This window comes from Lycorma delicatula, chromosome 1 (genome assembly GCF_047948215.1).
Source record: "Lycorma delicatula isolate Av1 chromosome 1, ASM4794821v1, whole genome shotgun sequence".
Classification (NCBI taxonomy): Eukaryota; Metazoa; Arthropoda; class Insecta; order Hemiptera; family Fulgoridae; genus Lycorma; species Lycorma delicatula.
The window spans coordinates 146,757,425-146,773,951 of NC_134455.1; the positions used below are offsets into that span (position 1 = coordinate 146,757,425).

The window sequence follows — 16,527 nt, forward strand, 5'->3', positions numbered from 1 at the left end:
AGACGAAAATCGTAGGAAAGGGATTAATATTTTCAACGCTTCTATGACTAAATTTTCATATTCACTTCGAAAAGCAAACCAAAACTTTTCTAAATCTTCAGGTGTGAATTGTAGTTGTAATATTTTATCGGCAGACATTTCGATGAGTTGGTCGTGAATCTCAACTGGTAACTTAGCAGCTGCAACAACTTTATCACTATATGAATTCAGTACCTATCTCCTCGAGAAATGTTTTTATCTTCTGGGAAATACTCTGCCAGCTGAATTTTTGGCTCAAGCAAATGCATCTTCATGCTATTCAAACTATAGTGAATAACAATATCTTCTTCATCCAAATTTTTTTAATATAAGTGGAAGTGAGTGGAAACATCAAAGATTTGCTTTGAAGGCTTGATTATTCAGATATCAAGCTTCTTAATGAAAGCATGAACTTTGTCATTAATAATATATTTTTATCACGTCCTTGTAAATTCACATTGAAGTCATTTAAATGTGAAAATTCATCAGCTAACTAAGTCAAGAGCAAAATACTTTATTCTGTATGTCATTATTCTGTAAAAAAAACATTGAGATTTGCTTGTTATATGCTTTTATGATCCGGATTTTTATTTTCCAAGTGTCAAATTAATTTTAATGGTTTCATGCTTTCATTGAAGAGGACTTGAAAGCAACAACGCACTGTGGCTTTCTATCCAATGAGGTAAAACCGTAATTTAAATTACTGTCATTGTAGGGAATCTTGTCCTTATCATTGTACCAATCAATTCACTGGATATAGATGGCTCACTTCGTTTTTTCACAAACTTATCCATTTTGCATAAAAATCTTAATTGAAAAAAAAACCAGTTACAATGTTTGACAGCACACTAAAAAATTAAAACATCAGTTATTATTATTTTTAGTGAAACTACACTTTTAAAAGCTTAATTAAAGGCACCAGGGGCAAGCTTTGCATTCGAAACTAAACCAATGTTCTGTAATTCCTTATGCCTCTTTTATACTGCTGAGAGCACGATGTGTTCAAACGTATTATATGCATATTCAAACACGGCGCTCTCACAGTGAATATTATGCAAGTAGACCAAATTACAAGGAGTACATACAGATCAAGTTGGAACCTGTAAATTGCTCAAATTTATACACTTCATACATGTACGTTCATATCCATCGCTATCAACGCAACTAAACATACACACTATGATTTTAACTGGGTTTCATCGGGTTGGGGTTGGTGGTTGCGAAATATTCATTATAGATTTTTTTTTACTTTTTGTAGGTTGTGGAGCTAAAAAGGTTAAGAAACCTAAGAGAACATGGTTGTGAAAAGAGAAACATAGGACTGAATAATGTTGCCATGCCTTCAATGATGAAAAGTATGGTTGAAAAGACATCCGTTTATTTTAATGATAAAAAATGTTTCTGGTATTGTACAAAATCTGGATGTAATGTACCCTTCAAGACAGCAAATAAAGCAAAACAAATTACTGTACATGAATAAAACTACAAAAAAATATATTCTTGGAATTCATAAACTATGAGTAAAAAGTTACAATTGGACAACATTCTACATATCAGAGTGGCTTGCAGTTTTAAACAAAGTTACAATGAATAATTAAAAAGCCTTCACAGAAACCTGCAAAAAAATTGCTTACCATCTCATCAATACAAACCACAAATCTATCAATAATGAACCCATCTATCTTGTTATAGTACATAGACAAAAAAGGATGACATCATAAACATTAAAACATTACGAACTATACAACATGTAAAAACATGTAACAGTAATGTACAAAATGAGTAGCAACAGTTTGAATCTCACACTTTTTGACAACGTTTTTAATATGTCTGCCTAATTACAAACCCAACAGCAGTAGCATCAACAAATGTAACTGAAAGACAACCATTTTTGTCAACATAAAAGTTGATAAGAAGCTATTTTTTTTTCTTCAGATATCCTTCCTTAATGAGGAATACTAGGCATTCAAAAAGAACATCACAACTTTAAAAGCATATAAAAATATATTAAGATAACTTATAGATTCAGTTGAGGTCTCATTTCATAGAAAAACACATCAAGTCTGTCACTCGACATTCACTTTGGTAAGTTTATCACCCAACATTCACTTTGGTTTGAAATGGCTTCCATTTATAATGCAACATACATCCCACTTGAAGTTGATTTCATTCCAGATTGTAGCCAGCAAGTCGGTAGTTACCTCTGCAGCTGTGGTGTTTATTCAAAGTCTTAACTCAACAAGATCAACAGGCAAAGATGTACATAAACCCGATCTTTAATGAAACCCCACAAGAAAAAAATATAGTGAGGTAAATTTGGGGAGTGAGGTTGCCATGCAATTGGACCTTCACGACCAATCCATCGACCTGGGAATTGAATATCAAGAAAATCTCTTGACTTCTAGGGAGTAGCAAGGTGGTGCCCCGACTTGCTTGATAGTAATGGTGTCCATCTTGGTCATCATTATAATCTAACTGAGGAATTACAAAATTTTGAAGCATGTTCAGATAAACGATACCATTTGTAGTTGCCTCCTGGAAGAAGAACGAGCTGTACAATCTTTGTTTGTTTGCTTAGGGCACAAATACCTGTCTTAATGAAGGTTTAGTACCAAGAGTAAATTGTATGCTTACTAGGAAATTCCTACCATAATTTCTATGAAAATTACGTAGCTGACTACAAGTTGTCAAACCAAAACACATGACGAGCATGTTTTACACCAGTAATTATATCCATTTTTAACAACACTGGAGAAAGAGCTGGTGGCTAAATTTGGTACTAATGAACTACATGAGTGTAAACTTGATGTGCTTTGCTATGAAATGAGATCTCAACTGAATTCATAAGTAACTTAAATAAATTTTTATATGCTTTTAAAGTTGTGAGAACTTGAAAGTTGCGATTCTTTTGGAATCACCTGGCAAATTTTAAAAACATTAATAGATTTTCTACACAAAAAAAATTGTGGAAATCACAAAGGTTAACAAAGTAACAAACAAGTTTTTTCATTTTTTTGACATTTCTGTAAAATTTTGAGTAAACCAAATGTAAACATAACCTCTAAGACATTACAAACATTAAAGAATGTTTTTATTCATATTTTTGTTATTTTTATGTAAGACCTATAATGTAACTTGCACAACTCAGAATTCATTAATTAATTTTAATAATCAATAATAACTGAACTGTTATTAACTATAATAGTCCAAATTATTATTATAATTTTAAAAAGTTAAAATAGTAGGAAACATTCATAGAGACTGAAGTATTAATAAATTTTACCAAAAGTTTATATAATAAATTGAAAAAAAAAATTGAGACAGATAAACAGAAAGCTCATCTTTTAAATAAGAAGAATTATCAAACAGCGAGACAAATTTACTTTTTTTCCTAGATATCAATCACTTGAGCCTTTTATGAAGTTGGTATGTGCTAAATCTTTATCCTCAGTTAGTTTTTTACAATATTTGGTTCCTTGTAAGGTTTTCTTAGCATATGATGGATGGTAAAACATACTCAGGATCAATCATAAATATTTACAGTTTAGTTATGTTGTAATTTATCTTGAAGGTTAAGAAACCAAATCTGACAAAGAGGTGGGACACATGCAACCAAAAGATAAATTTGAAAAGTTTTGTTATTAAGGAGTAAATTAAGCAAAAGAGAAGGCAGGAAATAATGAAGAATCTGAGAAAATTTTACAACAGCTGGAAGAAAACAATGAAAAAATATGGAATATATTATTTGAAAATATAAATTTTTCAAACTGAACCAGTTTTTAAAATGAAGTGTTTAATAATTCTATTACCTCAGTTAATAACTTATTTACAATACAGTAGAACCTCTGTTAAACAAAAGAAAGCAGAGAAATGAAGTTTCGGATAATCAGAATTTCAGATAAAAACTAAGATTTCATTTATATCACAATATCATCAAAATATTTTAATAAAAATTAAATGTCAACATGTAATTTTTTATCCCTAGTTTCATGATTTTTTTCCCCAAAAGTGATTTATTTGGTTTTTCTTTTTCTTATAACATTGTTTTCTTGCAGCAATATCTCGCTATTGCATCATTAGGAGAATGTCACTGGGCTTTGAATCTTCAGATCATTCAACAAAACTTAACACCGCCTGATAATATGAATTTATGCATCTTTCACTGTGTGAAAAATCATATTCATGCAGCCTTATTTAATAATAAAACTCTAAATAAAAACTCTTACCTCTAAGGCATTGAAAATCTCATCAGCAATGTCATGGTTGCTGGTCTCTGTTATTTCTTCGTCGTCTGTAAGATTGCTGATGTCTTGTGGTTAGGGCAGAACCATGCCAACAATGACTAGATCGTTGAAATTTAATCCTGATTCATCCCCATTTTGTCATTCACACAGTTCAACTTGGTTGATTTCTTCACATCCTGGTATTTTTTTAAATTAACAACTGAGGATTTTCATATTTTTAAACTCATCTTCAATTAATACCCATCAAAAAGTTTGTTCCAACATTTTGCAAAATGGATAATGTTATTCCCTCCCAGGACTGAGCACACCACAAACCATCTTTCATATTAATTGTTTTCAAGACTTTGGGTTCACTCTTTGAGTCATTTATCTCTTACAATAGAGATTTCAGAAAGAATGCTTGGTAATACCTGTTGAAGCACTCTTTATCACCCCTTGGTCTAAAGGCTGGATCAAACTTGTTGCTTTTAATGGTAAAGACTTGAAAATTATGTCTCTGTTGCACAGATTCTGAGGTTGCATTGGTATATCTGCATTATAGATCTGATATTTTGTGTATCCTTGGGGAAAGAGTCGTCCATTTCAGTTTTAAAATTGCTCACAGCATTGGCGTCAGCAGATAATCTTTAACCACAGAGATTCGGTTGATGTATTCCACATCTATTTTTCCATTTTTTGAGCCATCCAGCACTGGACCTGCCAACTCATTATATCAGATAAAATCTTGGCCTTTTTCTGTGAACCACAGTGTGAAACACAGTCTTATTTGTTTTCTTGTTTTGGCATGTCTTCATTGTTCTCTTATTTGGCATCATACAAGCATACTCTTCAGACTTATTTTCATACTTACTTTCTACTTCAAACTAAGGAATCTATTTGTATTAGAGTTATTATGACAAATCACACTTACAAACAATGTTTATTACAAATTTTTGTTCTTTCGGAAAGCAAATAGAGAGAGAGAGAGAGAGAGAGAGAGAGAGAGAGAGAGAGAGAGAGAGAGCGAGCTTATGTTGGATAGATTTTTAGTTTAAATTCAGTCTTAATATAGACTGGGATTTGATAGAAATCTAAAATTTTAAACCATCATAAGTTGAATTAAGTTGACAGCTATTTGAATTACAGCACTATTGTTTGTGTGATTTAGGATAATAAGAATATCCAGTACTATGTTGAATTTATGAGGCCAAAGAAGTGTCTTTCAATTCAGATATTAATTTAAGTTTTCATTTCAAGTATTAATTTGTTACTACTCCAGAAGTAGATGGTGCAGAGAATTAAAAACTATCACATTTCAGATTTGGCATTTCATGTCTAAAAATTAGAAATGAGGATAGTATTAGAAAACAAATAAGAGATGGGTGATTTATAAATTGAAGACATTTTGTGCTTGGGAAAAATTATGCATACACAAGCGATAGGATGTACCTTTCATTTTAAAAAGTTATATTGAAGAAACATGATCTCAGAAAAAAAAACATGGTACTATATTTTTTACAGATTTTGAAAAAATTCACATTTTGATTATGTGGAATGAATTCTTTTAAAATGAAATTTGAAAATTAAGAAGAACTATTCACAAGATTTTAAACAATCAGATACTACTAGAAATAAGGTTAGAAAACAAGGAAAGGTGAAATAGTTAAAAAACAAAAAGTTAAAAATCATAAGTTTCAATATGCCCATCCTTATTGAATTTTAATTTGTAGATTGAAAAATCAGTAAAGGAATTATAACTTACAACAATTTTTAGGTTTGAGTAACAGCCCAAAAAGAAATAATAGAATTGTAAGACTAACTTATAATGATATTTAGCAAAAGGTTAGGAGTGAATTATTGATAGTGACTAAGGTAATTTATTTACTGGAAGAGAAATTGAAGAATAAACAGGTAATGAAACAACAGAGAGAAGGCAATGAGAGATGAAATATTGACTTGCGTGATTATAATTTATAAAAAATTATACATTTTTTTAATTGGTAAAATTATGAAAAATAAGAAAGTAAAGAATGCATGAAAAACAGATTAGCACTTCAGATAAAGTTATACAAGTTGCCAGATCAAAACAACAATTTGTAACATATTTATGTTGAGTTTTGGAATTCATTTCAGTGAAACCTATACAAGAGGGGAAAAGAATAATGGCTTTTGAAATATGATATAACAAGTGAATTTTAATCAGGCATATAAAATACAAAAAGATAGGTAAAATAAGATTACAAATAATGAATGAGAATGATAGGTAATTCATAGGTATGCTAAGGTTTATATGTAAGTGCAAGATTGAGATGTATGGAAAATGCATTGAAGATAAATTTTTTTTTTTGCTAGAGAAAACAAATACCATTTTATATCCATATTATGAAGATAACAGGCTAGAATACAATATTTCAGAATTTAAAGACCTTAGAAAAAATGTTAAAGAAGGCGACCACCAGAATTGCTGAATTTATCACAGTTTCTAAAAATAAAACCCACTCCTGGTGACTGATTCTTGTAAAGCAATGAATATATGATGACTGATAGTTCATATAATGAATAACATTATTGAAATAATACTGAAAGTCACTCCATGATTCTAAATTTCTGTAAACAAAAATAAAAGAAATATTTATTTGTTTGCAAGAAAGTAATTTCGGTTTTCACAAACAGCTTTATGCTTCTGTCAATGTTATGATTTTTTCTTTTGGAATTTGATAGCTCTCACTTTTAGCATACTTTATAAGCAAATTGCGCATAATTTTATTTATGGTAAATTTTAACATGATTGCAAAAATGAACATTTCCAATATATTTTACTTTTTTATTTAAGTAAAGGTAAGAAAGCTGCTGAGGCTCACAAAGGTATATATTTGCAGTTTGTGGTGTTGATTGCCTAACAGAACACCTGTCAGAATTGGTTTAAAAAATTCCATTCTGGAGATTTTTCACTCAAAGATTACCAATGTTCTGATTAACCTACTGAAGTTGATGAAGACCAAATCAAAATTATTACCAAAATTGAAACCAAATTATTACCATAATTGAATTGGATCATCGTATAATTACAGATACAGAGAGATTAAATTTATCACACATAACAATTGAAAGTCACATCAGATGTCTTTAACTCATTAAGAAGCTCAATATTTGGGTTCTGCTTAAATTGAAAGATATTCACTTAACACAATGAATCATTATTTACAATATGCATCTAAAACTCAATGAAGTTGACCCTTTCAAGGAACATTCCAAGGAACCAAATGATCATTTCAAATGCATACTGTTAACAATTAATGAAACTGGAGGAAGCAATTAAAGAAAAATGGCCAGAATTGACAAATCGAAAAGAAATCATGTTCCACCAAGACAATGCAAGGCCTCACACATCTTTGGTAACTCAACATCTCTGAAAAATTATTGGAGCTAGGTTGGGAAGTGATGTCTCAAACCCCTACCTCCAAAAAAAGATAAAACTGTTTAAAACTTCCTATTATAAATACTGCTGCGGAGTCAATGTAGGAATTGAGGAAATTTGAATGACTAAATGTGGTTCTATTTTGAAACTCCTAGTGTCAATGATATTCACACAAAACTGTAGATATTCAACTCGACTCAAGAATTGTTTATGAGGAACTCCTGAAATGATGCAAAAGCTGACTATATTTAAAATTTAATCTGAATTTATTTTTACAATACAACAGACTTGATAAACTGAAATATGTTTCTGTGATAATATTGAAACTAACATATATTTATTTTAGCGAAGTAATCGTGCTTTAAGATGAAGTTTAGCTTTAACATATGATAGAATTTATAAATTAGCGTGAGCAAATTATGTTTACCCTTTTACAACAATAAAAATTAATTTTCTTAGTGATTGAAAAACCTATCAGTTTGTTTCCAGAATTATAACCCAGTCTTTTCCTCATTGATTGTGTAGATGATGGTGTTGTTAGTGGTACTCATCTTGTTAGAAAATTCATTTAGTAAGCATCAAAAAATATGTTTGATCTGTTATGTTTGTTCATTTATTTTGTTCAACTAATGAACAAATAAGCAACCTCCGCCCACAGTTCAATGAGATGAGGATGATATGTATGACATGTAAATGCAGGTGCCTACTGTGAAACTCTACGTATGTTACGGCACGTCATTCAAAATCGACAATGTGGGCGGCTACCGACGGCGGCTACCGACGGCGTCGTCCTGCTGCACGATAATGCACATCTTCATGTTGCGAGTCCGAGACGTGATTTACTGAGAACATTTGGATGGTAAATTTATGATCACCCACCATATAGCCCGGACTTAGCTCCTTCTGATTACCATTTGTTTAGGAAATTGAAAGAATTATTGAATGGTAAGCAATTTGTGGGTGACGATGGACTTAAAAATGCTGTTAATCAGTGGCTAAATGGACTGGCGGCAGAATACGACAAGGGTATATTGAAGCTTGTGTATCGCTACAATAAACATCTTAATTCATGTGGCAATTATACAGGGAAGTAGTATAAGGTATGTAGTTTAAGAGAAATAAAATATATCAAGTTTCAGAATAATTTTTTTTACAATGAAACTGTCTTTACTTTAGAGATAACCTCTTGTATATTCATCAATCTACAAGTCACTCCCAGCATTAATTCTTCTAAAATTAAATAACTTTTACCATACTTATTTAATTGGAAAAATGTTTATGCCATGCATGACTAACCTGATCCTAAAGATTATAAAGTTATTATTATTAAATCACAGAAACTGAATGCTTCATTGAGTGATGTATATCTCTGAGTTGGTCTGATTCACTAGTCAACAAAAAAAATGTTTTTTTTTTTAGTGCGTCTGGAATCATAGATGAAGATTTTAACTAATTTTGGGGTACAGAATTCAAAACTATTATCAGAATTTGTTTACTATGTTATGATTTTTTATACATATGATTTAGACATGTGATTTATTTACCAATAAATGCATAATCACTGTGAAATCAGTATTTAAAAAATAAATTATTTATGTGTATTCATTTAAAATTTGGTTAAATCAACTAAGTTTTTGTTTATTCAAACACAGATAAATTGAAATACATTAATCCCATTTTAAAAAGCAGTTTCTAAAAGCCTAAACCATTGGAAATGTCTTTAAACAGTTTTTAAAAGTTTAAATCATTGGAATTGTCTTACCATGAATTTTTTAAATATGTTGACAAACACTTTCACTTGTATGATGTTTGATCAGTTTCTCTAAAAAAGTCAACAGTAGTCACCCATCATTCCAGAATAGGATCCCATCTTCCTTGGTAGTACTGATGCTCCATGGTCAGAATATCTTGATGAAAATGTTCTTCTTGCTCATCGTTGAGCCCAGATTTTTGTAAGAAATGCAGAAAGTGTAAGAAATGAATTTTTAATGACATCCTACATCCTAAACGTTGATAGTTTTCTAACTGCTTATCATCCAGAAACATAGTTTTCATCTTTTCTGTTACCTAAAAGATCAGCAATGTCTTTGAAGACTTCCATGCAGCTAGTTTACATTTGCTAAGTTTATTGTCAGAAGTTTAGTCCTTAAGCAGTTTATTGATTGGCAGACCGATATATATGTCTTCCTTGAGCTTACCAACACTCAATTTAGGAAAACTTATTTTTAAATGATTAAATCCTGGTCCATCTTTGTCTAATGACTACAAAATTTTTCATGAATCTGAGTTTTATGTGAAGTGGCAGCAGTATGATTTTTTACATTTTTTACCAGCCACAAATTTCTACTGCGATGACCAGTTGGTAATGACTTTTGGTATCGCAACTATGCTAAAGACAAAGAAAATATTTTGTAAATCCACCTTGTAACCCAAGAAGTAACGCAACAACATTCAGATCACTGCAAACTTGCCACATATGCTATTTGTATTTTATAGCTTCTAATATTGATGTCATAGTTTCACACATTTCTTTTAATTCAACTGCATGAGCTAATGGGATGGATGACTGTTTGTTATCATTATGCAATAAAATTACTTTCATTCTAAGTCAATAAAAAAAATGCCATTCTTCAGGAATATGCTGAATTCCAAGCTCCTTCATCAGGCCATCAACATCAGTACAAACATACAATGAAGTTTTCATAGTAAAATGACTTGAAAGTTTTATTTCATGTTCTAAATGTAGTAAATCTTGTTATTTCCTTTAAAAAATTCTGTTGTAGTCTACCCCAGAAGTTCAGCTTGCTACTTTGATAACTTTATATCGTGAACTAAATCATTTAATTCATGTTAAATTAAATGAGGAGATTTTTCATCTGATTCAGGAAAAATTCTTCATTATCCTCTACATCATCTGCTAAATTTTCAGATGTTCTTCGAGCAATGTCAAATTAGATGGTGGTACAGGTACAGGTAACTTCTTTCCGTGTGGCACTGGCTTTAGAGCTGAGAATACATTTGCATATTTTATGAACTATCTATTTTTGAATGAAAATCCAAATATATTTGTCATACAAAAGTAGCAATCAGTGAAGCGGTCCTTAGATTCATGCCAAACCATTGGTACAGCAAATGGCATGGCTCATAATTTCCCCTTCAACCATTCAGTTAGAGTAACTGAGCACAATATGCAAATAACATGAGGCACCCAGATTTTATCTTGATCCCAAATAACATAATCCCACAGTCAAAATAAATTTTATAAGCTGGTTTTATCAATTCAGAAATATTCTTTCTTTGAGATTTAGGTGTAAATTTACCACAGCCATAACAAAAATTGTCTGGATAATTTGAACATCCATGAACAGGAGCCATGTTGCATCAAATAAAAATGAGAAAAATCACGTTTGTATTGTAAATAATTGATGAAAATATAGCATAACACTAATATAACTTTGTGAAACACAACTCACTGTATAGACAAGTGAAGCTAGACTGAATAAGATTTTAAGCTCTGCAGTAGACAACAGATGTCTACAGACAGAGTACAGACATGTCCCCGTATGATGTCATCATACAGACATGTATGTACATGTCTACTTCTCTTGATACAGCGTATATATTTAATTTTTCTTTGCATTTTGTTTAAAAGTAAAAAAATACAGGAACTATTTTTAACTGTAACCAGTAGTTGATCAAAATAAGTTTATTGTAAAAAAATTGTACAATTTACGGTTTGCATAAAACCTTTATGTGGTAATCCAATTTCAATAGCATATTTGAAATCAGTACCCAAATTACAGTGAGAAAAGTTGTGTAACATGTTAGATACAAATTTTGTGTTGACTAGTGAGTATTAGTATAAAAATGAAAGTTTTCCTTTAGTATAAAACAATAAACGTCAAGAGAAAATGTAGGATAGATTGCATATTCAGCAACATCAACTTCCTCAATTTTTACATCCCACTGTAATTTTTTTTTTTTTTTTTTTTTTTTTTTTTTTTTTTTTTTGTGTAACTTCATTAATTATTTCTCTAATTACACTGTACTAATATACACTTACTGGCAGTAGCAGCAGAATGGTTCAAAAAATTAAACTATATTTAATGACAAACATTCTTAAATTTAGAGTGCAATAAAATTTATATTTTTACTGTACTTTTATTTATTAATTCAGGATAAAATTTAAAGCAAATGTCTTTTAAAAAGCAAAATTTGGATATGGGCTAAAAGTAATAAATTAGATAATGAAAAAGTAATATTATTAGTTAGAAAGAGGATGTTTATTTTTACTCAATTGCTTAAATGCATTACAACATAAGATTTTTAAATCTTATTTCAATATAAAAAGTATAGGTATTATACTTTATTTAAAAAAAAAAATATTTAATCAAGAAGTTTAAATAAATTTTCATAAATTATTTTCATATTTACACAAATTAATAATTTACCATTAAATGGATTAATTAATTATTACATTTCTCTAAACAAAAGTTATCTCCTGTACATAGCTGTGAAAGAATTCTTAAATAGGTAGTAAAATATTTCTTGCACCTCTAGGCTAGTAACACTACATGTATTTCTGCAGAGATGTACAGTTAGAGAAAATGGAATTGCCTTTTAGATGTTCAGAACAACTGAGTAAGATAGAGAACATAGTGCTGCATGAGTTTTGATGATCATATAATTTTAGGAGTTTGTAAACAATTTTTTTATATTGAAACTATCTTTTGCACTTTTAAAATTTATACCAGATCATCACTGAAAAAAAATATTTTTTGCAATTATTAGAAAAATTCAGGTACGTGGCTGATGAACTGTCATAAAGGATTTACTTAGCCCTGTTACAGCCGTTACACTCTTTTTTGCAGCATTGTATAAGTAATGCAGAAATGCCAGAAAATACACAAGATCACATTTCTTCTGATACACTCCTTTGGTTTTCAAGTGATAAAATGACATATTTATTCATTAGGAAATTTATATAAACAAAGCTTTTAGTAAATTTTATGATCTTATATATAAATCATACTGGCAAAAAAACCTTTAAAAAAATTCTCTGACAAATTATTAAAAAAATTATATTTTATTAGCAAAAGTAGTAAACATATAAGAATAGTAGAGTACTAGGAGTAAAATAACTCTGGTAAAATTTTCTTTTGTTGTAGCTACAACAGATTTTTAAGGATTGGGTAACATAAAGAGTTGGGTTCATATTTTATTAATATTTTCTCTGCTACTTATAGGAAAACAAAATAAAAAAGGATAAAAAACACTGTGATTATATCATTAACTTTTCTTCATTCACTTGAAAATTATTTGAAGTAATTGTAATTTATTACAGACCTGAAGATCGTTTTATGTTCTAACCTAACTTTTATTACAAAAATTCTATCAATTTACTTAACTGATAAATTGATAAAATTTAATTCTATCTATTTACAGTCTATAAATAGAGTTACACATAACTTTTATTATACATAATCTTATTACTATATATTTAAGTATTTTAATTTCATAAAAAAAAAAAATTAATTACCGACATTATGACAAACCATTTATTACAAACTTCTCCAAAGATTAAATAACAGCCATTAGCATGATTTAAAATCTGGATTGCCAAAAATGTAATTCACTTCAGAGTCTAATGATTTAGAGGAAATTGTTAGCCAATATGTGATGTTTCTTTCAACAAAGAAATCAGTTTTTTACTCAGACTAAAGAATTTAATCAAACAAAGAAATGAATTAAAAGGAGTTGAAAAAACATAAGGCAGTGTGGAAATTAGCATGATTTTGGCTGAAAGTACCCTCTGATTTTTTTAGCAGGCAGTGTTTCTATCACCCTATGATTATAGTTTTAAAAGTTGAATAAGTGGAAAACATACGATGAACAGATTATAAAATATTAAATGCAAATAAAAATTATTGCATACACATCTTAAATATCTATACATCTATTTGAAGAGAATTTTAAGTCTTACATATTTATAATTTATTAAATTTTCAGTGAACTGAATTTAAACTACTGATTAGTATGCAAACTGGAGTGTTATGTTCTGTAGGTGTTAACATCAAGTTACAATATACTCAGTTTTTTAGTATGCTAGAAAATTGCTGTTTTCCTTTTTTTAAAAGAAAATTCAAAATGTCTAGATATCATACATTTTGAAATTAATATTACTCAGTCATTTAATATAAATAAACCTGTTTAATAAGAAAGAGTAGATAACGTGTCTGATATCCTTATTCATACATCAACACCAGCATTAATCAGTTTATGCTTCTGCTCATTTTACACTTCAGAAAACAAGTAACAGTGACTTGATATTGAAAAAAAAAAAACATAATATTTATCATGAATTAGTTGTTACAATACGAATAGAAGAATTCTCATAGCTTGCTATATTGGAATTAAAAGTATGAGATCGTCTGTGTCTGTGGGCAAGGCATGGAAAAAATGTTAGCATAAGTGTACGTTTGTATTTATCACTCATTGCACAATAAAGCATGAAATTTGATGCAGCATTTATTGCTACCATGAAGTTAAATATATTTCCAAGTCCCCTGAGCACATAGTAATCTCGATGAGGCTTAGATGGATCGTAGAAATACTTGATAATGAGAAGGAATGCTTGAGGTGTTTGACAGATCATAAACAAAAATACTACAGATATTAAAGTCATTGTAATCTTATTTTCTTGTTTCTGACGACTGCTAGTACCACAATGTTCAACCTAGAAAAAAAAACAGTTCAGTGAATTTTGGACTTGCATGTAAAAACTAACAAGTTTAAAATAAGAAATCCATTTTAAAACAAGATATCAACTAAAGAAATAATTTTGAGAAAAATATATATTTTTTTTCAAAATTACTAAAAAAGTGAATAATTTTTTAAATAGGTCAACAAGCAAATAACGCAAAGTTATTTTATGCTAACATCATCACTTATGTTATAGGAGGTGCATTGTCTACACCTCAATGTCTGTATCCTTTCTAATGTATAATAAAATTACAGACAAATTAAACAGCAGTTTCTCATTAAACATTACATTAGACAAAGCTGATAGACACTTGACCACAGATGCAAAGAATTTATCTGAGCATCAATAACAGAGATAACCTCTGCTAATCGTGTCGTAGAAATAGCATACACATAGAAAGATGTGAACCACAATATGTATATTTTAAACACTGCATGTAAAAACCATAAACTCAATACATTTGAATAATATAAAATTTAGAACTCTTCTAAATTTTACCAAAGCAATATAACAAATGAACAAAACACTAATTAATTATATTATCAAATCACATACTAAACTGTAATTTGTGCTACTAATAAATGCCACTTTAATAAAAATGAAATCTGAAAGTTTTTGGAAGTATACTTTCATGTACTTTAAAAGCAACACAGACAGTTTTGAAATTTTTTTTGTTACCAACCCCATTTATCTATCTTTTGTTTTTACTAAAGCAAAATTTTACTGAAAATTCTTTTGAAGCCTATGATTTAATGCAGTTATTAACAGATGTTGACACAAAAGTAATGCAACAAGAATGTAATATAAAGAGTGTTACGATAATATTTCATTCAAACTTACTAGTAAGCCAAAACAACGTGCTCCAGCTGACATTCTACTATCCTTTAACAAAACATATGGTTTGATCATTTTTTTGTAGTAATTCAATTATTCTGGTAATTTATTGTTTTACAGTAATTGTATGTAACAGCAGTAAATATATGTGTATTACAAGTAAAGCAGCTTTAAAAATTAAAAAGAAAAAATTAAAATAAATCAAATTTCAAATTAAAAGATTAAATGACACGTAATGAAACTTTAATTATAATTACTCATCCTTATTACTTTACCATAGATAAATTATGTAATCGAATTAATCATTAATTTACAGTTATCAAGAAGAATTTTTAATTTTGGTTCGATATTATGCAAATTCATCAATGAATCAAAAAGTTTAATTAATTGAACTAATTAGACTTTAGAAAAATAAAACACTACTCATTTTACAAAAATAGAACTAAACAATACCACTATGATGACCGAGCATCAAAGTCTCTAAATTCTGAGTCTCATGTGTGATCACTTCACTCTCGCTATTATCTTCTAAAGAAATTAAAAAAGATTTCATTGTACATGTATTATCAATTATATTTCTGTGATTCATTTTTCTTCTACTTTCTTGACTTTTCCATAATAAGGTTTCCAATATGATATGTCCATTTCAACAAATTTGTTTTTACTGACATTGTAGCTGCCTGCATAACTTTTTATTTCAGAGCATACCATCTCAATGAGACAAAGTGTAGCTAGTATGGAAGTGATCATAAAATTTCATAGCCGGTTTTTTTGTAAGAGTTCATCAAAAAAATATAATTTGTATTTTTTTCTGTTTTCCTTAACTAAAAATGTGTAGTTAGCTTAGTTCAAGGTCTCAGCATAGCCCACCGGGTTGGTCTAGTGGTGAACGCGTCTTCCCAAATCAGCTGATTTGGAAGTCGAGAGTTCCAGCGTTCAAGTCCTAGTAAAGCCAGCTATTTTTACACGGAGTTGAATACTAGATCGTGGATACCGGTGTTCTTTGGTGGTTGGGTTTCAATTAACCACACATCTCAGGTATGGTCGAACTGAAAATGTACAAGACTACACTTCATTCACACTCATACATATCATCCTCATTCATCCTCTGAAATATTATCTAAACGGTAGTTACCGGAGGCTAAACAGGAAAAAAGAAAGGTCTCAGCATAGAGGACGAGAATGGAATAAGAGTGTATAGCAAACCAGTTGAGCATTTCTTTTTTTCTTGAATTGGATGTAGGTAATTTTTTCTTTAATTTGTTGTTATA

General features: G+C 29.6%; 1 protein-coding gene across 1 annotated transcript in view; it reads right to left on the minus strand.

Moving 5' to 3' along the window:
• Positions 1-11,906: 11,906 nt before the first annotated feature.
• LOC142323808 (FMRFamide receptor-like) overlaps positions 11,907-16,527 on the minus strand; it is a 78,689-nt gene continuing 74,068 nt past the window's right edge. Inside the window, exon 3 of the mRNA XM_075364053.1 lies at positions 11,907-14,395. Coding sequence (XP_075220168.1) covers positions 14,015-14,395 — 381 coding nt within the window. The 3' untranslated portion in view covers positions 11,907-14,014. The remainder of the gene's footprint in view (positions 14,396-16,527) is intronic.